Here is a 22573-nt window from a genome sequence, read left to right on the forward strand (position 1 = left end):
TTTTAAAAATGTAAACTACTAATTGTATTGACTATATATGGTCCTAGAGCATAGATAAGAAAATGCATCTCCTTCCCTTCTGGGCAGAGGTGGAAGACAATGGTTATAGAATATTTCATATACTGTCAGATACAATTGCTATGTTGGTTGTTTTTGTTGAACTGTTTTTTCTCTCTTCTTACAATCTTTGATTTTTATACATATATATGTACATATATATATATATATATATACACACTGGGATGGGAATGGGAAAAGGATGTATTCAAAAGTGAATATGATGTAAAAACCACAAGGTATCAATAAAAGTGAGATTAAAAAAAGTTTTTTCTAGTGTAAAAACCTCTAGAAGAGTATTGTAGTCCAGGCCTGACTCAGTCTTGGATTCTTGGGTTTGGAATGGAATGAAACTTGCAGACCATCCAATATCTAACAGAAAATAAATTTACTTAAGAGTAGCATAGAAAGGCTACTCAGTAAGGATAGAGTTCTGGTTCAGATAGATGTAGCCCCCCCCCCATAAAAAAACTCATCTTGTTAACAGTAATATGGGTCAGATGGGTGTGGTGACTTGCACGGTAGCAGAACCTCCACCAAGTCAGAGGGGCACTAACTCCCCATGGGCTGGCCTTTTTAGGCTTTGGCATCTAGGAAACTAAGCTTTTTAGCCTTTTAGGGGAAAGAAAACTGGCCTAGTTTATAGGCAGGGACCCTAGTAGATACTGCTCCCACCATACCTCACTCCATGGTGATATGGTCATAAATGTTTACTAAAAGACATTCCAGTATTTAAATGGCCTTAGGGCCAACACTAGGCAAAACTGATATCAAGAATCCTAGAAGGTTGGAATAAGAGCTTAGTAAGTAGAAGAACAAAAATAGAAAGATATGATGTGGGAGATAGGAAGTAAGCAATGATGGTCTCCTGAAGAAATGAAATAATCTAGGTAACCAAATATTGAGATTAAAGATCAGAAATCCAAGACTTCATCCTTTCCTTTAGAAGCACCATGTTCTGGATCTGCCATATAGTAGATTATGTTAGGGATAGTGTAAATGACAATGAGAATGAGCAATACCAGATACATCAGAACCACAGAGAAGATAATGACATGGCAGCTAGCTGACTCAGTAGATAGAGGACCAGGCCTGGAAACAGGAGGTCCTGGGTTCAAATATGGCCTTAGACATTTTCTGGCTGTGTGACCCTGAGCAAGTCACTTAACCCCAGTTGCCTAGCCCTTTCTGCTCTTCTGCCTTGTAATGATAGTATTGATTCTAAGACAGAAGGTAAGGGTTTAAAAAAAAAGATAGTGGCTCAGTTGCTAATTCTCATCATAGGTACATCTTAAGCAATGTAGATAAGAGGTCATTACTTTCCCACTTATAACCTGTCCCAATCCCAGCATCAATACCAATATGCTTTATACCAACAAGTATCTTAGTATCTCAGTCAGGACCTTTACTTCTGGAGGGAGTGATACCAAATCTTTGTCCCTTTAAGCTTTTGCTTTGAGACTGATCATTTTTTCTATAGGGGCTGTGTAAGGATTCTCACCTTCATCTAGGGTTATAGGATTATATCAGATCAGCTAGGAGATCCCTTTTCTTCCAAGTATACACACATTTTTCCTAGTTATGAATAGTGTCATTTCCCCCATGGCATTAGAGAACAGGGTACCTCCCATCAATACTGCCCTAACCCCTTTCTGAGAAGAAATCTGAGCCATTTCCCCAAGGTATTTGGAGCCCTTGGGAAGCAGGGAGAGGAAAGACCATAAAGTCCTTCTCAGGCTGTTCCAAAGATAGAATAAGAAAGGGCTGGAGAGGATCAATCAGAACTAAAAACAGTCTATTCTTATTGAGTAAGTTAGCCTGAAAGCTAGATACAAAAATCCATTGGACTAGAGAAACCTTCCCCTTTCTAGGGTAGCATTAATTCATGGATGTGGCTTCTGGTAAGTGAGATACCCAACTTTGGTAGATAGGGATATGATAATGAAGCTATTGGGCAGCACAGATTCATCTCCCATGAAGAGTCAATTTGCCATGTGGAGGCAGGTTGAGGCCCACATATGTGGGTACTCTGCCTGGCACAAGGAGCCTTATTAAGCAAACATAGCTGCCCCCTCCTTGAGGGGGAATCATATAGTCCCTAGCCTACCACAACACAGCATCATCTTGTTTAAAAGTTCAGCAGAGGGTATATGGTTTTTCATGAGTGCTGACATGTCCTACAGACAATCAGCAGAATTCTTTCCTGGTCCCAACCTCAAATGAAAGAGCCATTGATTGTTAAATAAAAACAACTTGACCAGACCCATGGCCACCATCTAGGAATCAGTATAGAAGGTCTGATTTGCCTATCGCTCCAGGCTTCTTCACACACCAGCCATGAGGCTCAACCCACTTGGAAGGCTTGTTAGATTAATTGTCTTTGAAGTCCAGTTACTCATGTTTCTCTCACAGTGGTCAGTCAGAACCATAAATGTCTGGTCTGGGCAAAAGATTGTTCTTTAGAACCCAAGTTCTCATAGGCATGTGTTCATTGGGCTAGGGAAGTAATAAGGATGTTGGGGTAGGACTAGAGGCCTAGGCCTCTTGCACAATTGCCACCTTTTCCTAAAGGGTGTCAGTCTCCATTTTCATTTATCAATAGAGGCATCCCTATCCAATTTATAAAGATGCCATCTTTCATCTTCCAACTTGTATTTGGCAACTGGACCAACAGTGATGGTATGACTATCATCCATTCAGTAACAGTTGAGGCCCAGTAGCTAGTGACTAACTGCTTCTCAGAAGTATTTTTCAAAATATCAAGTGACTGCATGTGGAGCTTTCAGCCTTCACTCAGTCTTTATAGTCAAATCTCTAAAAACATGGGTTTCCAAGGGTTCATAAGGGCCCAGGAGAAGAGACTACTGAATTTACTCAATTTCCTATTTTAGACATTCCAATTCTGTAACCTATTTTGTACCCCTAAAAAGAGGTAGATTTTAAGGTGATTCAACAAATAGGGGCCATCAGGATGCCCATGTGAGGCATGTGATTTCTCTAGAACCTAGATGGGCTTTTAAAAAATCAATCAATAAATAAATATTTGTCAAGTGCCTATTTATATGCCAGGTTGATTTGTTTGGACTATGTCTAGAATCATCTTAAGTTCTCCCCATCCATTGTATTTCCCAAAACCTGACTGAATTCCCTGAACTCTGGATTTTCTTTGTATTGACATCCTGCCCTTGTCCCTCATTTGGGCCACCACTGGATTTGAGTCCCTGCTGCTATTGCCTAGTCCAACCTAGTCAATGTTACCATAAACGCTGTCAGGAAAAATGGCCTCAGCTTTTCCTGTGACAACTTTGTCAGCTTGCTGAAGTCCATGTAACCAGATAATAGGTGCCTTTTGCCTTCCACACCAGCATTATGGGGGTATAAGGAGAAATGGTATGATGAAATATTTCTGCTTCCTTTATCTTGATTGATTGATATTAAATAGGACAATTAAGGTAATCTTAAAAGCTCCCATTTGACTCTACTTAAAATAAATGGGTTAGAGGTTGTCATAGCAGCCATACATGTGCCAAAATCCTAGAACTTATGAAGATTCTTTCTTCTCAATGGTCTGCCCTCCAAAACTTCCTATGAAGCTTGGATATCCTAATAAACGTATTGGTGTTTTCTTGATATGAGAGTAACCTGGATGCTGATGTTCATCAGTCCTTTATATTAAAAATGGGACACAGGTTTTAAGAGACCCTTTAGGCTTCAGTGAGACTGAAGGATCCTTCCTGCCCTGGTACTGGATATCTTAGTAAAATTTTATTTTCATCCTCTAGAGGCTAGCAAGTGATTGACTATAATCTCTATGCTTTGAGAACTACTCCCAACACCCCTTATGGAAGAGGATGTTGTAATCATCTGTCTACCTAATGTTAGTGAGTGCCATGCCTGCTTCCATTCCTAGAACTCCTATTTACAACAACTGATGACCAGCTGACCAATGCAGCTGGTCCAATCTCCAGGTCAGATTTTACCAGTTCTGCCCTGGCTCATATATTTGGAGAGGGAAGGAAGCCCATTAGCAAAATTCAAACGATAGAATCTAATTGCCTGCAGTGTAGGCTGGTCATATGGTATGGACAAGCTGCAGGGAAATGATATAGATCTAGTCTACCAAACCTATATCCCTTTTAGGAATTTTACATCCTTCATTTTAGCCTTTGGGGAACCAGATTTAACAGGAGCTCATCTTTTTAGGGTCAGGTATGCATAATTCCCATCATAGCTAACTAAAAAGAGACAAGAGAAGGTCTCCATCCAGGGTTTCCAATTAAACTGGCTTTGCAAAAATGTCTTTGAGCTTTCCAAGCAGATGTAACTTTGTCACAGAGAAAGGTTCTAGACTAGTTCCTGTGAATAGTGTGTGCCTTAGCCATTGTCCCAGTGACTCATCCTGATGGTTAAGCTACTTGTAGAGGCAGTATAGGGTAATCCGAAGGCTAGTTCTCATCTCTCCTTCCATTCCCATTCTTTCATTATAGCCTTGATTTCAGTGGTATTCAGTACATTTTCTAGAGTGACCTCAGTGTCAGAGAGCATACTTATCCACAACCTATTGGTCTTTTCCTGTACTAGAGTTATCTTTGTTCCTTATTGTAAAAGGGAATTCTTGGTTCTCTTTGAGTTCACACTTGTGAAAGGGAATCCTTTATTCTCTTTACCTAGTTGGAATTAACACTTTGGTTCAACACAGACTTGAGGTGGAAGAGCTCACAAACCACTTAGTGAATTCACATCCAACTAGTGCTAGGTGAGAAGCTGGCAAGATAACTTGGAGAGTTCCACCCTTTTTTCTAACTCAAACAGTCAAGAAACTTGTTCACACCCTCAGAAAGTGTGAATCCTCTTGATGAGTATTCACCCCTCCAGAAGGTTTGATCCTCTAGTTTAGGTTTGGAATTGGAATGAAATGAGACACTGGTAGACCATCTTCTAACAGTTAAAAAAAAATTGTGCAGCGGCAATATGGAAAGACTATAGCACTGCAATAGGGATATAGAGCTCACCTCATCTTTATAAAGAAACTCATCTTAGCTGAGTTTGTTCAGTCAGATGGATATAGTGACTCACACAGCAGTGGGTCATCTACCAAGTCTGAGAGGCACTGATTCTTCATTGGCTGGCCTTTTTATGCCCTAAGCAAGTATAAACTCGGATAGAAATAGGATCCATGGTGACAGCTAGTCTGTATATAAGAATCCCTGTGGACTACATATTGACTTAGTTTTAGAATGCAATATCCATGTTTTGTTTTGTTAATTATTTTCCAAATACAATTTAATGTAGGCAGTAATGCAATCTATAGCAACATATTTGACACTTTTGCCCAAGGTGACCAGGAAGCCAAGTTAAAGACTCAGGCTAAAACCATTAAGGTTTTTTCTTTTTTTAAAAAAATTCATTTAATTAATTAATTAATTAGTTAATTTAGAGTATATTTCCATGGTTACATGATTCATGTTCTTTCCCAATGAACAATTCAACTGGGTTTTACATGTATCGTCGATCAAGACCTATTTCCATATTATTAATATTTGTACTTGGGTGATTATTTAGAGTCTACATCCCCAATCATGTCCCCATCGAACCATGTGATCAAACAGTTGTTTTTCTTCTGTGTTTCTACTCCAATAGTTCTTTCTTTGGATGTGGGTAATGTTCTTTCTCATAAGTCCTTCAGAATTGTTCTGGATCATTGCATTGCTGCTAGTAGAGAAGTCCATTACATTTGATTGTGCCACAGTGTATCCATCTCTGTGTACAATGTCCATAGTTTTGATTTCCGTATCTGAAAATTGCCTATTCATGTCCCTTGCCTATTTATCAGTTGGGAAATGGCTTGATTTTTTGTACAATTGATTTAGTTCTTTATATATTTGAGAAATTAGACCTTTGTCAGAGGTTTTTGTTATAAAGATTTTTTCCCAGTTGTTGCTTCCCTTCTAATTTTGGATGCATTGGTTTTGTTTGTACAAAAACTTTTTAATTTAACTTAATCAAAATTATTCCTTTTACTTTTTAAATATTCTCCATTTCTAGCTTGGTCTTAAATTCTTTTCTTTCCCATAGATCTGACAGAATACTATTCTGTGTTCACCTAATTTACTTAGTTTCCTTCTTTATATTTAAGTCATTTACCCATTCTGAATTTATCTTGGTATAGGGTATGAGATGTTGATCTAGACCTAATCTCTCCCATACTATTTTCCAGTTTTCCCAGCAGTTTTTGTCAGACTTCTTGTCCCAAAAGCTGGGATCTTTGGATTTATCATATACTATCTTGCCGAGGACTTTTACCCCAAGTCTATTCCATTGATCCTACCTTAGCCATTACCATATTGTTTTGATAACCACTGCTTTATAGTACAGTTTAAGATCTGGTACTGGTAGGCCCCCATTCTTCACATTTTTTTTCATTATTTCCCTTGATATTCTTGATCTTTTGTTCTTCCAAATAAACTTTGTTATGATTTTTTTCTAATTCAGTAAAAAAAAGTTTCTTGGTAGTTTGATAGGTATGTCACTAAATCATTAAATTAATTTGGGTAGGATTATCATTTTTATTATGTTAGCTCATCCTACCAATGAGCAATTAATGTTTTTCCAATTATTTAGATCTAGTTTTAATTGTGTGGAAAGTGTTTTGTAGTTGTGGTCATATAATTCCTGTGTTTGTCTTGGCAAATAGATTCCTAAATATTTTATATTGTCTAGGGTGATTTTAAATAGAATTTCTCTTTCTAACTCTTGCTACTGAATTGTGTTGGAAATATATAGAAATGCTGATGATTTATGTGGGTTTATTTTGTATCCTGCAACTTTGCTAAAGTTGTTGCTTATTTTTACTAGCTTTATAGTTGATTCTCTAGGATTCTTTAAGTAGACCATCATATCATATGCAAAGAGTGATCTCTTCATTGCCTATTTTAATACCTTCAATTTCTTTTTCTTTTCTAATTGCTACTTATTGGGAAGGCTTCTAATTTATCCCCTTTGCAGACGTTGCTTGCTGATGGTAAAACCATTAAATTTTAAGAGCAGCTTCTCTGCCTTTTAAAGGGAAAAAATAAACTAGTCTAGCCTATATGCCAGGAACCTTGTAAATATTCCTCCTGCTTCAAAGGATTTAGAGACTTTTATTCATTCCTTTAGTGTAAATTTATCTATTCAGATTCCATACTGAGGAAATTGGGACTTTTAATTGGGAAAGCAGGAAGTTAAAGTACTTTGAGGCATAAATTCTTCCCACCGAAGAAAGAGATACTTGAGTAGGGAGATTTAGGAAAGCATGAAGACACTAGGGACCAAGGGAATGGAACAACAGAAGACTGAAGAGTTGAACATAAAAGGAAAAAGTACCATACCTATTTCAAAATTTTGCCTAGGGTTGGCCCTGTGTCAATAAAAAAAAAAAGAAAACTCTTCCTTTGTCCTTTATGAACCTGATTCCAGAACCCCAAACTCAGAATATTTCTATTAGTAACAATTCAGATTAAATAGAATTTTGTTGACTGGAAACCAGAGGCTATGCCATTTTAAAGATTGCTTCTATGGGAAAATGCCTTTTTATGTCCAAACATTTGATTTACAGTTGAGTCTTTGAAATCCAATACAATTATAAATTGAGTGCTGCCTAAATTTATATGGCCAGCCAAGGGATTGTTCAAAAAATCCTATTCTAAGGTAGTTTAGGTGGCTTAGTAAATAGAGAACCAGTCCTGGAGTTGGGAGGACCTGTGTTCAAATCTGGCCTCAGATACTTGCCAGCTTTGTGACCCTGAGCAAGTCACTTAACCCCACTTACCTAACTCTTGTTACACTTCTGCCTTGGAACTGATATTTAGTATCAATTCTTTTTTTGAAATTCAAAGATATTTTATTTTCCCAATTACATGTAATAATAACTTTCAATATATGTTTTCCAAAATTATAAGACCCACCCCCCCACTTGGAGATGGTAAGCAGTTAGATCAGGACCATACATGTGTTATCATGCAAAACAATCTCATATTGATCATTGTTGTAAGAGCACACTCATACAAAACCAAAACCCAAAAATAAAACTGTAAATACACTGATGTGAGAGATAATATGCTTCAATCTGCATCTGTCTGATTCTAACAATAGTTCTTTCTCTGGAGGTAGAAAGCCCTTCAGAATTGTCCCAGATCATTGTATTGCTGAGAGTAGCTGTCTTTCACAGTAGATCATCTGACAGTATTGCTGTTATTGTAAACAATGTTCTCCAGATTCTATTTATTTCATTCTTCATCAGTTCATGTAGATCTTTCCAGCTTTTTCTGAAATCATCTTGCTTAGCATTTCTTACAGCACAGTAGTCTTCCATGATCAACATATACCACAATTTTTTCAGCAGTTCCCCAATTGATGGACATTCCCTCAATTTCCAATTCTTTCTCTGGTATCAATTCTAAGATAGAAACTAAGGGTTAAAAAGAAGTCCTACTCCAATATCACAGTATGGGGGTGACCAGAGGTTCTTCACACCTTTAATGACAAGTACAAGAGTACAAGCTCTGGCAGATTACACCAAACAATGGCTTTTAATATAGACCTGTTGACAAACTGCTCTCTGTCTAGAGGCCCACAATTAATATAGAAAGATTCGTCTCTAGAGGTTTGACCACTAGGAAATTATTTCCTTTTAGCCACAATGGTCCATGAGGCAGACAAGTTGTTATATTTATTTAAAAACGATATTATTACTTTATAGCCACTCTTGTGTACTTACATCCAGATAAAATGGCACTAGAGGTGCACTTAAACTTGGAATTGAGGTGAATAATAGCATGTATTAGCACTAAGATCTCGTGGCACTTTAGAAAAAGAATGGGTCTTGTTTCATATCTGTACTGTGTTCATGACAGGAAGGAGCAAAGGAATATGCCATGCTTCACAATCCACGCTCAAAATGCTCTGGACGTCGAAGACGTCGGCACCAAGTGGTCAATGCTTCTTCCACCAACACTTCCACCTCTGCTGTGGCTGAGACAAAAGAGGGAGACAGTGACAGGGACACAGGAAATGACTGGGCTTCCAGCTCTTCAGGTATAATTGTAGGCTTTTAATATACCTTTTAAAATATTAAATTATTATTAATAATAAAATATTATTATTATTATTATCATCTTATATTCTGGAGCGTTAGATAGAAATGGGGCAAATGACCATCCAATTATTCTTTTTTTTTTTTAAACCTTGCTTTCTGTCTTAGAACTGATACTAGGTATTGGTTCCAAGGCAGAACATAAGTAAGAAAGAGGCAGTTGGGGTTAAGTGACTTGCCCAGGGTCCAACAGGAAGTGTCTAAAAAGTGTCTGAGACCAGATTTTAACTAAGATCTGCCCATCTCCAGGCTTGGATTTCTATCTACTGAGCCACCTATCTGTCCCCTTACTATTTGTTTATATCTAATATTTGGCAGACTATTGTCCAGGCATAAACTGATTACTTTTATAAGTGAATAAAAGTACCAATAGGTTCTTTTCCCCCCACCCCCATCTGAAGTTTTACTTTCTGAGATTTCACTTTTCTGAAGTTTTAGTTACCGAAGTTAACCTCAAATTCTAAGACAAGGAGGGAGGAGGGAATGGGCTAGCACATGGTTCAAAGACACATGGAGGCTGGGGACAGACCCAAGAGTGTACAGATGGAAGATAGACATATCCAGATTGAAGACAGATGTGTGGACTAGGGACTGGGTGGGCAGAGTGGGGCAGAAGTCTCCTCTCCTTGCACCAGGGATCTGAGGCAGTCTGAGCACTGTTGGAGGTTGGGAGTAGAGGAAGCCACTTAGTACTGAGTTGAGGGGCAGGAGTAGGGGGAGAGAGAGCACAGGACTATACAGTGAAGTTAACTTAGGGTTAAAAGTTAAAGTGAGAACTGTCCATGTAGACTACGGTAGGTCTTAGAACATATCCCTTGTGGATATGGGGGCCCCACTGTATTGGGATGTCAACTCATCTTCTGAAGGCTCACTGAAAGCATCTTTGGCACAAGTCCAGGAGGAAGCAGATTGATGGACATGATATATACTTTATCTGATTCCCATACGGTTTTGATTTGCTTAGCTAGGTGTCCATATTTCGAGAGCTTTCCATTCCATATAGTTTAGAAGAGATAAGTGTTCAGCATGGCAATATCTGTAAAATGTATTGGCCAGTGTTCTAGAAATCCAAGCAGCTGTGGACAATGGCTTTGTTTTTGCTGCTGCTGCAGGTCCAGTTCAGGTTATTTGTTGAATTCTCAAGGATATTTCAGTTTGTATTTGCAGCATGAGGATTGGTTATGTTATTATTGCCAGTGATAGCACTGTTATATGAAGCTGTAAGGTTGATAAAACACTTTATTCACAACAACTTGATGATATGAGTAAACATACAAAGACTTAGTGGGCCCTCACTATACAGCCTGCCCAGAAAATCCCTGGTCACTCTCATATATATTAACTAATCTGGGGGAAATATTGGTATAGATGGAGAGCACTCTTGTTCCTCACTACCCTTTCTCCTTGGTAAGACTGTAATGCTACTGAGATTGTAGAGCATTGCCAGGAACTTTCCTTTTTTCTGGCTCTTTTCTCCATCTCTCTCTTCTTGTTCTAGAGGCCAACTCTCGGTGTCAGACACCTACCAAACAGAAGGCCAGCCCCGCCCCGCCTCAGCTCTGTGTAGTGGAAGCACCCCTAGAACCTGTGGAATGGACTGGAGCTGAGGAATCCCTCTTCAGAGTGTTCCATGGGACCTACTTCAACAATTTCTGTTCAATAGCCAGGCTCCTGGGAACTAAAACATGCAAGCAGGTACTGTCTAAAAATGGAATAGAATAACAGTAAGTGTAAGTAAGTATCCAAAGAAAAATTCCTCCAGATACTAATTTTTCTCAAATCCAAATTCATCGGAGTCTTTATATATAGAATCATATAATCCTAAAAGTTGGAAAGGACCTTAAAGGTCATCTAATCCAGCCTGTTCTTGAATGGGAAACCCCTCTATCATATCTCCAGTAGTGGTCATTTGGCCTTTATTTGAAGACCTCCACTCATGGGAAACTTAATTCCTCTTGAGATAGCCCATTCTGACAGTGAGGCAGTCTGCTCACAGTGCTCTCCATGCATCAGTCCTGTTTTTATTTGAAGGGTTCTTTTTTTAAAAAGTTTTTTTCCCCAGGGGGTATAGGGATTGGTAGGGAGGCCATGAAGCTCCTTGTTAGAAAGTTTTTCTTTAAATTGAAGAAGCTCTTCTTCTCTGTAACTTCTTTCTTGGACTCATCACCCATTTTTAGCTGGATGATGTATACTCTTATCATCCTATTGCTGCTGTTTATTCTTTCATTGAAACTCATGCAATGATCTTCATTATGTTTCTTCCACAGCCCCATTAATAGATTTCCTCATGTTGAGTATATCTTCTTGATATTCAATGCTGCCTCTATCTAATTTGATCATTTTGAATAAAGTATACTTTTTAATTATAAGCTGCATCCCATCAAGTCTTAGTTATACATATAAGATCACATTTATCTCATTGCATTAAGATTCTTAATCCACTTTTATCTATTCCCTGTGGAACTCTTCTCTCTCTCTTTTTTAAAGAGATATTTTATTTTCCCAATTATATGTACTAACAATTTTCAATTTATATTTTCCACAATTATAAGATCTAAACTGTCTTCTTCCCTCCTTTCCCTCCTCCCTCCCAGAGAGGGTAAGCAATTTGATCAGGATTATACATGTATTATCATGGAAAACATACTTCCTTATTGGTCATTGTTGTAAGAGAATAAGACCAAAACCCCAAAATAAAAATACAAATAAACTAAAGTGAGAAATAGTATGCTTTGATCTGCATTCTGACTCCCAACAGTTCTTTCTCTGGCGGTGGATAGCATTCTTTGTCAGAAGTCCTTTAGAATTGTCCTATATCATTGTATTGCTCAGAATAGCTATATCATTCATAGTTGATCATCATACAATGTTATGTTACTGTGTACAATGTTCCCCCAGTTTCACTCTTCATTAGTTCATGTAGGTCTTTCTAGCTTTTTCTGAAATCTTCTTGCTCATCATTTTTTATAGCATAATAATATCCCATCACCATCATATACCATAGTTTGGACAGCCATTCTCCAGTTGATGGACATCTTCTCAATTTCCAATTCTTTACCACCATGAAAAGGGTTGCTATAAATATTTTGGTACAAGTAGATCCTTTCCCCCCTTTTTTTCAATCTCGTTGGGATACAGATCTAGTAGTGGTATTGCAGGATCAAAAGGTATGCGTGGTTTTATAACCCTTTAGGCACAGAAACTCTTGTGTCTTCAACCAAAGCTATGAAAAATATTCCTGTTCTTCCTTATTGGCTCTTAAAAATTTTTAGGTCTTTCCACTATTCTTTATTTCATCTACTTTCTCTGGTATGTGGGCAATTTTCCATCTCCCTATCTAGTTTAAATACTTCTTGATTGGATCTAGAGTTCTCTAGGAAAATCTATTTTTATCAGTCTTCATTAGATGCATTCTAAGCCTGGCCAGTATTCCATCATTCCTGTATCTTTAGTCCTAGTTTAGAAATTTTAATCCTTTTCCTCCATCACCCATCTTTATTTTTTTTATTTTTTATTTTTTTTATTTTTTTAATTTAGAATATTTTCCCATGGTTACATGATTCATGTTCTTTCCCTCTCCCCCACACCCCTTCCCTCCTCGTAGCCAATTCACAATTACACTGGGTTTTACATGTATCATTTAATCAAGACCTAATTCCATATTATTGATAGTTGGACTAGAGTTATCGTTTAGTGTCTACATCCTCAATAATATCCCCATCAACTCATGTATTCAAGCAGTTGTTTTTCTTCTGTGTTTCTACTCCATCTTCATTTTTAAAAAAACATCCTTATCTTCAATACTAAGAGGCAATTCCAAGGCAGAAGAGTGGTAAAGGCTAGACAGTGGGGATTAAGTGACTTGCCCAAGAGTCACACAGCTAGTAAGTGTCTGAGGTCAGATTTGAACTCAGCACCTCCTGTCTCTAGAACTGACCCCGAGGGCCAAATCCAGGCCCGTTTGCCCATCACTGACCTAGATGCCTTCATCACCCATCTTCTTACCCAGCTATTCACTTCTCATATAGGTCTTTCTTTTCTCAAGCCTTCAGTCAGAAACATTGAAGAAAACCCCATCTCTGCCCTGAAATATAATCTTTAGAGATGCTTTCTGGGTTTCTTCTGGCAATGTCCTTTGTCTCCATATGAATGGTTGTTAGATTTGATGAGTCTTAGGAGGTTCTCTTTCACATCCTAGATAAATTCCTCAGGAAGACATGGTTTGGGGACAAAGCTTAGTGCAATGAAAAGTTCACTGACTCTAGAACTAGAGCCAGAGGATTGGAGTTCAAACCCTGCCTCTATGTGACCTTGGGGAAAATTCCTTGACTCTCCCCCACCCCCACCCTCTTTCCCCAACACACACACTTCTGTTTTCATTAGATTGTCAACTCCACTAGGGTGGAGACAGCCTTTTGCCTTTCTTCATATTTCCGAGTTGTGCACAGTTAGTAACACGTTAGGTACTTAATAATTCTTATTGACTGACTGAAGACAACATGTCTCCTGACTATTCATGTTAGGTTGACATAGGGCTTCCTCAGTATCTTCCAGCAGGGAGACACCAACTACTAGAACTCATTGATTGTTCCTGGGATCAGTATTAGATATTACACAGAAAACTGCCTTGAGGATCCAACTCTGTCCTCCCTGGGAATGGCCTCATTCATGCAAGGGCTCATGTGCCCTACCTTTTCTTTTTCTTCTCTGTGTCATGTTCTTCTAGCCTCCTGCTACAGGTTTCAGTCTCTGCCTCTTTAGATTCTTTTTCCTCTTTATTTTTATCTTGAAGCACTTCTTTCAAAGAATATTTCATCTTGATAAGCTGGAGAGTAGAGGGCTAATCTTGTCATCCTATAGAGAAGGTCTTATGGAGCCATGAGTTGTCATAAGGTAAAGGGGTTGGATAGATTTCATCTGTGTAAGTGTTGAAGGGTGCCTTGGGAGCTACTCTATGCTCACACCTCCTTTCTGTCTTATGTCTTTGTACTCAAGGAGCCAATATTAAGCTCTGCAACTTTTTCCTTAACATATTGCTGAAATTGCCTCATCCTTGGCTTTGGAAACTCCTGAGTGATCTCCTATCTTTCAAGGATGTGGCATTTCTGTTTCATTCTAGACAATAGCTAGCCCCATTTCTTGAAAGGTATTTCATTTAGTCTTCCTCTTGTCCCCCTGCCCATCAGCCTCCCTAATTGTTTCCTTTCACAAATCACTTTCCTTGATTTCCCCTGTTACACCTTAAGTAGAGCTGTGGACTCACACCCTCAAACAGTTGTAGTAGCAGCTACTAATGATTTGGATCAGTGTTTTCCAAAATGGGCACCACTGCCCCCTGGTGGGTGCTGGATTGATCCAGGGGAGCAGTGATGGCCACAGGTGCATTTGGGGGTGGTGAATAACTGGAAGGGGGAGGTGATAGTATATGACAGAGGGCGCTAAATAATATTTTTTTCTGGAAAGGGGGCAGTAGGCCAAAAAAGTTTGGGAACCACTGGTTTGGATTCAGGGGAGAAGATTAAGGATAGGAAGATGAGGGGGCAGCTGGGTGGCTCAGTGGATTGAGATCCAGGCCCAGAGACAGGAGGTCCTAGGTTCAAATCTGGCCTCAGACACCTTCTAGTTGGGTGACCCTGGGCAAGTCACTTAACCCCCACTGCCTAGCCCTTACTACTCTTCTGCCTTGGAACCATTACACAGTATTGATTCTAAGACGGAAGGTAAGGGCTAAAAAAAATTTTTTTAATTTAATTTAATTTTAAAAAAGGATAGGAAGATGAGTATAGGTTCCCTTTATATGCCAGTCAACTGGGCTATAAAGGAAGAAACAAGGGTCCAAAATTGTCCATATGGTTTTTTTGAAATACCTAGATGGTGTCTTCTTCCTATAGGGTTCCTTTATTTTATGAATAGTGGGGCCCTATAAATTAAAGAAGTTTTATTCACCAAAAATTCCTTCACCATGTCTGATCTGGAGTTTATCACCCAGAGGTGATAGCTTGGGATGGTATCCTACCAAAGCTACTCTAATATTAAGGTAATGTGATAAGAGTTGAAAAAGTGCCAGGATAGGAGTAAAGAGACCTAATTTTAGTCTCAGTTCTGGCACTAACTAGTTGTGTGACTTTAGGAAAACAACTTCTGCTCTCTAGGCCTCAGTTTCCTTGTCTATAAGATGAGGAGTTTGAAATAGATGACCTCAACTATTCCCACCAATTAAATAATTTTGTGACCTCAGGAAATGGCAAAAATTCGAGCCAGTAAGTGACTACCTCTCTTTGGGTCTCAGTTTCCTCTTTTGCTAAATGAAAGGGCTACACTAGAATTCAGTGATGGGCAAACTAAGGCCTAAGGGCCAGTTGGGGGGGGGGGGCTCTGAAATGTTCTATCTGGCCACAAGACATTATTCCTAATCTGACGAATACAACGAGTAGGATACAGTACAATGAAACTTCGAAGGAGTTGCCTTAGAAATACACTGATAGAAGAGCATTTCCTTTCCTTTGGCCCCCTCTTTAAAAAGTTTGCCCATCACTGCACTAGATGATTGCTAATATATCTTCCAATTTTTCTCTATGTGATTCTACTTCTTTCCCCCAATAGAGGGGGCTCATGCTCAGAGCCGGGTACTGCTTTTGAATACCCGTCCCTTGTCCAAAGACTGGAATCATTTTATAAAGTCGCTCTCTAGGTGAGAAGAGACATTTGCTGGAGAAGAGTTAAGGATCCTCCCCCCCCCAAAAAAAAACCCCAAACTCTCAAAAAAAAACCCAATGCTTATTTGAAGCAAAACCTGAGGAGAAAGTTGGGGATTGGACCAGCATGCCTGTGGTAAGTACTGCTCCCTTCCAGTCAGAACACCAGCTGGAGAATTCAACTGCAAAGCCATGTGACCTCATGTCCCAAGCAATTCAGACCCCCAGGGGTAGTGAAGCCAGCTGCCTCTGAACCTTCGAGAGCTGGCTACCAGCTGGGGCCCTTTGTCTGGCCAGGCGGCCACAGGGAGAGTGATGGGGCCTGTTGGATTTCTCTTCCAGGTCTTCCAGTTTGCAGTCAAAGAGTCACTTATCTTGAAGTTGCCAACAAATGAGCTCATGAACCCCTCACAGAAGAAGAAAAGAAAACACAGGCAAGGGCTGAACAAAGCACTTTTTGTGGCTGGGAGGGTATCGATCTTTTCTGTTCCCTGTGCTTGGGCCTCCCCTTGGACTTCCCATCTGTGTTCCTCCCCACAATCAGGCAAAGCAGCGTGTGCTCAGTCAGTTTAGGATTGTACAAGTAGGAGGAGAGTGTGCACATGCTCCCTGGGGCCTGGGAGCAGTTCCTCCCCCTCTCCTGCTTGTTCCCCACTCAGACTCTTCAGTCTTGAATAGGCACTCTGGCCTCACATTTCAGCTCCCTGCCAATGAGGCAGCAGGAGCTGGCTCTGTTACCCTGAGGGCAGTCCCTCGTGGCCGGATGGTTAGTTGCATTTTAGCCCCTCCTCAACTCTGTCCAGAGTGCATTCTCTTTCTTGGATTTTGGCAGCTTGTGTTGTTTCTCTCTGGGTTGTCTAAAAGCACTGTCTTCTAGCATTTGCCTAGAATTGGAATTTTTTTAAAATGTTCTTCCTGTCTTGGTGCCCTGATTGATGACCATTACCCAGTAGAAGAAAACAGTTCTGGGTATGGAACTCACATTTCTACAGCAATAAGTTTTACACAATAATGCTATGAGGTAAGTAGTACAAAGATTATTAGCCCTATTTTTAAAAAAATAACTCTTACTTTCTGTCTTAGAATCAATACTAAATTTTGGTTCCAAGCAGAAGAGCAGTAAGGGCTAGGCAACTGGGATTAATTAACTTGCCCAGGTTCAATCAGCTTAGGAAGTGTCTGAGGTCATATTTGAACCCAGGACTATTGGTCTCTGGGTCTGACTCTCTGTCCAACTGGGCCACCCATATTAACCCCATTTTTACAGCTTAAGACACTGAAGCTTAGAAAGGTGAGGTGATTTCCCCGTGGTCACACCACTGAGTAAATGTTGAGCCAGGATCCAAACCCCAGTTATTTAGACTCCAAGTCCAATACATTTTCTCTTGTACTATTTCTCTTTCTCAGATTCCTTTCCTTCAAAATAATCAGTCCCATAACAACTAGTAGGGCACTCCATAGGGCAGAAGTTCCTGTACACACACACACACACACACACACACACATACACCTCTCTTAATCTGGAACCCTTTCTCCCCACCTTACATTTTCATTTCTATTCTCCTCAAAGGGAGTTACTAGCATCATGAAGGAAACATAAGTTTTCTTGTTTTATCTTGTTCTGTTTTGTTTTTTATCTTCAGTCAACAGAGGCTAAATAAAGGTCTCTAGTTTTCATGTGCTAGAGGCCAGACCTGATTCTGATTTTCACAGGCAGCCCCTAGGCCTCAAACCACAATCTCTCAGAGTAGGTTATATTTTATTCAGCTGCATCTGCAGAATCCCTCAGGACTATGGCCCAGGCCCTACTCTTCCTGTCTTTTTCTTTCAGGCTGTGGGCTGCACACTGCAGGAAGATTCAACTTAAGAAAGGTATGTTGTCTCTCTGCTTCTTCCATCAGTTCAGTCATCAGCCTCTCCTCATGTGGCCACCCACCCACATCACCCCTTAGGCAGCTGCACTTGCAGACCCTGAGCAGCTCCAGCAGATTGCACGTTTCTCTGCAGTCGTTCAGAGGAGCTCAGCCTGTCATTGCAGCTGAGAAGGCCACGACCTTCCTCTTAACAGTAGATGATGTGGTCTTTGTGTCTGTGGTGGTGTAGTGTTTGCCAGAATCTAGATCTCATTTTTCAATAGATGCTCTGTAGTTCTTGGCCTCTTCTTCCCCCCACCTCATATTCCAAGTGATCTGGAGGTTACCCTTTCTTTCTTTTTTTTTTTTTCTTTTGCTACCTTGAGCCTAGGGGCATACAATAGAATATAAATTCATTGAGAGCAGGGGCTGTGTTCCATTTTTTGTCTTTGTATCTCTGGCACAGTGCCTTGTACCTAAAGGAGGTATTTAATAGACTTTTGCTGAATTAAATATGGCTGCCCCAGCCTTTTTGAATTAGGGTTTGGGGAACTGGGAAGAGGGGCAAAAAGCATAGTCACAGCTGTGTTACTGGCCTATTCCCTATCTCCTAGATAACTCCGCCACACAGGTGTACAACTACCAACCCTGTGACCATCCAGACCGTCCCTGCGACAGCACCTGCCCCTGCATCATGACCCAGAATTTCTGTGAGAAGTTCTGCCAGTGCAACCCAGACTGTAAGCCTGTACTGCACATAGCCCCACTGGCACACACATATCCCAGCTCTCCCTTCCTTTTCATGCTCTCTAAGCTGCCTCTCTCACACTCTGGATTTATTATATATCAGGCACTCTGCCTAGGGTCAAACAGGGCCTGAGAGTCACTGCAAAGCCTTGAGTTGGCAGGTCTATAGATCCTGCCTGTCCTCCCCTGTTTTACTTTCAAGTGGTGAGATGGAGACTATGGACATCTCTTGGTCCAGTATATCTAACAGCCCCCCCAATTTGGAGTTCTTGCTGTTTTCACAGGGCATTTTCTTAAATTTAATTTCAAATCTATATGTTTGTAATCTAATTAAATTGAATTCATTTTAATATAATCTGGTAGGAGACAGGGATCTGATGACAGCAGAAAGTGGAAGGGGGTTAAGGGAGGGAGGATAAGTTGCTTGCATAGCCCTTTACCTCACCTCTTCTCACAATGCTTCTTCCCCCTCCACCACCCTGTCCCTTGTTGGCGTAGTTTACCATCAGTTCTGACCACAATGGGCTGATTGATAGATAGCAAAGCCAGAGCCTGCAGAACTTAGAGGCCAGGCAGTTGAAGATATGAGTACCTTCTACCCACAACAGATACAGATCTTAGCCACTGAAGATCATTCTGGGTAGAGCAGTAGGTGGAGGGCAGGTGGGAGTGGAACATGCATGGTGTTGTCAAAATGATACTTGTTCTTAAAGCAAAGATTTGCCAGTGAGTAGCACTGATTGTGCTCTTTCCAAATTACTACTCGGCCACCTTCCCAGACCTCACAAGCACAAGGAAAGATCATGCGGGGGAATGAACTAACAGCACGCACTTTTAGACATTGAGCCAGGAAGGTCTAAGTCATAGGATTGTGGAGTTAGGGCTAGATGGACCTTCAGGGTCACTGAGGCCAATTCCTTTAGTTTACAGATGAGATGTAGAAATGATTCATTCAAGGGCATGCAGGCTATAAGCACAGATCCAGGATTTGAACTCAGAGCCTCTGACTCCAAATACACTTTTCTTTGTGTTGTCCCATACATAAATGCTAGATTATAGAACTGAGAGATTATATACTTCAACTCCCTTATTTGATAAATAAGGAAATATCTGATGCCTAGGAAGGAGTGACCTATACAGGGTTACATAGATAGGTAAGTGGCAGCACTGGGTTTGAAATCCAAGGCCTCTAATTCCAACTCCAGAACCCTTTCTACTACACCACACTGCCTCTTATCTTGGCCAAGTTACTTTGTGGAATGGATATTGAAATGGAGGATATGCCCCATTCCCCACAACATCCTCAAACCCATCCCATTCGCCTCACTGCTACCCTGTGAACCACGCACTCTCACCAAAAGTCTAGAGGGCCATGTTTTCTTAGGGTTTAAACAGTGACCTGACTGACCCCAGCAGTTTTTCATTGCCCCACCCAGGTCAAAACCGATTCCCAGGCTGCCGCTGCAAGACCCAGTGTAACACCAAACAGTGTCCCTGCTACCTCGCTGTTCGGGAATGTGACCCCGACCTGTGTCTCACCTGTGGGGCCTCAGAGCACTGGGACTGCAAGGTGGTCTCCTGCAAGAATTGCAGTATCCAGCGTGGTCTTAAGAAGGTGTGGGCTGCATGGACTGACTCCTCTGGGACTGTGGGTTACATGGGAGTAGAGAGGGAATCAGTTCTGAGAGCTTTCCTTTCTCCTTAACTCCCTGGAGCCCCTTGCACTGTAGCTTCCCCACTTCAGGAGTTGAATATTGAAAGCCATTTGTCCTGTTTATCTTTTCTCCCAAAGTGGGGAATCATTCAGAGAACCAGTCCATTTAACTCACTAAACTGAGGGGAACAGAGAGGTGGAGGATCTTGCTTCCACCTTCAGTTTTGGCTTCACAAATGGCAATAAATTCCTATGGACTCAGAACTAAGGAACACCCCCCTCTTTGGGAGGATAAGAGAACTCACTCCCTCAGGTTTTGTTTGTCTCCCACGTAGAATAGGGTAGGTTTTTGTCTTTCAGATCCTTTCAATAATTGCCTAGTACTGTCCTCTATGTCACAACCCCCTACCCTTCCCCATAATGCTTGCTATGTAGCCTGAGGTCTGAATGCCTCCTCCCTAGCACCTGCTGCTGGCCCCCTCAGATGTGGCTGGATGGGGCACCTTCATCAAAGAGTCTGTACAGAAGAATGAATTCATTTCTGAATATTGTGGCGAGGTAAGCCCTGCAGGTTTGACTCAAATTCTCACAGTGGGAGAGGCTGATAACACCCCCTAATTTTTCTATGGGTTGGGCAGCTATGAATTACTCCCTAAATGTCTCAGTTCGTCTCTCATGTGGCCTCTCTTAGGGATTCCAGTGAACCATCTGCAGCCCTGAAACAAACCACTGTTCATCAGCTCCTAAGCAATCTAACTCATAGAGCAAGAGTGGCAGGAGGGGTCACCTGGTTTCATTCATTTTACTGTTAGGTGGCTTGGATGGGTAACAGAATTGCCCAAAGCAATTAACTCCTTGTGGTTCTCTAGTATTGTAGTTCCCTGTGTGCATCCCTGTCCCCTCTGTCACTGAGTAGGATTGTTCTGAACAGGCATCCCAATTTACATCCTTGTTTTTCACTCCTCCTATCCCTAGCTTATCTCTCAGGATGAGGCTGACCGTCGGGGAAAGGTCTATGACAAGTACATGTCCAGCTTTCTCTTCAACCTCAACAATGGTATGAGAATTCGTCCTGACTCATCCTTAGTGGTGTTGGGCCAGCCCTTCTTCCTCCAAGCTCCTGCTTCCATGGTCTAAACTCACAGGGAGCAGGTTGGAAAAGGGCCCTCATGACTTAGTGTGGCACCAATGCTGAATCTCACCAGCCCTAAATGAAATAAACATTTACTCAGTTGTGCATATGGCACCAGCACTTGATTATCTGTGATACACCCAGGAGAAGTCTCCTTCCACCCAGAGATGTTCACTCCTATCTGGAATTCCCATTCAACTTAAATCTCTGCTGCTTTGGGGAAGTTACTTGAGACCTAAACATAGAAGGCCCCAAGGATTGTTCTCTATGTAAAGGACAGAATGGTGAACCCAGGCCTTTTCATTGTTTATCTCCTACAGATTTTGTGGTGGACGCCACTCGGAAAGGAAATAAAATTCGATTTGCAAACCACTCAGTGAATCCTAATTGCTATGCCAAAGGTGAGGCTATGGGATATATGGCAGGAAAGGCTGAGTTCTAGGCCACATGGACCCTCTTTCCTTGATATATATAGTGATGCCCAATTTTCAAGATGATTTTTTTGTTTCTCAAAAGTGCTTTTCTCATTCTTTGCCCATTTAGAAAAACCTCTCTTCTATGGACACATGTCATTGAAGAGTATTCTCTCCACCCTAGCCCATCTAACAACTCTAGTCAGGTTAAAAAAAAAATCTAAGGGCATTTGAGAACAGATACCCTCATTGGTGGCCACTTCTTGCCTTGGAGAAGTACCCAAGACTAAACTATAGGAACAATCTTCCCTTCAAGGAACCATCTGCAGAATTGGAAGTCAGAGGGAGTGAGAACATTTCCCATGTCTCACTAAAAAGCTAGAGGGATTGGCCTGAGGTTAGCCAAGAGCCAAAGAAAAGGCCTTAGGTTTGTTTTATTTCAGTGGTGATGGTGAATGGAGATCATCGGATTGGAATCTTTGCCAAAAGAGCCATCCAGGCTGGGGAAGAACTCTTTTTTGATTACAGGTGAGGCCATTAATAGAGGCATGCTACATGACATAGGAGGCTATTGTGGAGGGGCTGAGAGCAGATGAGAATAGGGCATCACTTCATCTCTTATGTCTTTAACTCTTGTGGCTTTTCCTTAGAAGAGGCCTTTGGAAGGGCAGCTAGTTAGCTCAGTGGATAGAGAGCCAGGTTTGAAGACAGAAGACTTCACAGGGTTCACAGCAGACCTCAGACACTTCCTACCTGTGTGACCCTGGGAAAGTCATGTAATCCTAGTTGCACTTAGTATTGATTCTTAGACAGAAGGGAAAGGTTTGAAATTTTTTAAAATTATTTTTAAGTGGCATTAGGAAAGTGATAAGACTGGAGATTGAGGTTG

At 40.8% G+C, this 22573-nt stretch overlaps 1 protein-coding gene across 4 annotated transcripts in view; it reads left to right on the top strand.

Moving 5' to 3' along the window:
• Positions 1-22573, top strand: part of EZH1 (enhancer of zeste 1 polycomb repressive complex 2 subunit) — a 39197-nt gene that overhangs the window by 14088 nt on the left and 2536 nt on the right. For 2 of the 4 annotated variants that reach the window (XM_044676880.1, XM_044676882.1), the window contains exons 10-19: positions 8952-9132; positions 10689-10885; positions 16228-16319; positions 17717-17757; positions 18353-18478; positions 19922-20100; positions 20602-20697; positions 21115-21196; positions 21592-21672; positions 22128-22212. In XM_044676880.1, coding sequence (XP_044532815.1) covers positions 8952-9132; positions 10689-10885; positions 16228-16319; positions 17717-17757; positions 18353-18478; positions 19922-20100; positions 20602-20697; positions 21115-21196; positions 21592-21672; positions 22128-22212 — 1160 coding nt within the window. Of the gene's footprint in view, positions 1-8951; positions 9133-10688; positions 10886-16227; positions 16320-17716; positions 17758-18352; positions 18479-19901; positions 20103-20601; positions 20698-21114; positions 21197-21591; positions 21673-22127; positions 22213-22573 lie in introns of those variants that run through there. The other 2 variants (XM_044676883.1, XM_044676884.1) reach the window with 2 other exon arrangements.

The sequence above is a fragment of the Gracilinanus agilis genome, chromosome 4 (assembly GCF_016433145.1).
Source record: "Gracilinanus agilis isolate LMUSP501 chromosome 4, AgileGrace, whole genome shotgun sequence".
Taxonomy (NCBI): Eukaryota; Metazoa; Chordata; class Mammalia; order Didelphimorphia; family Didelphidae; genus Gracilinanus; species Gracilinanus agilis.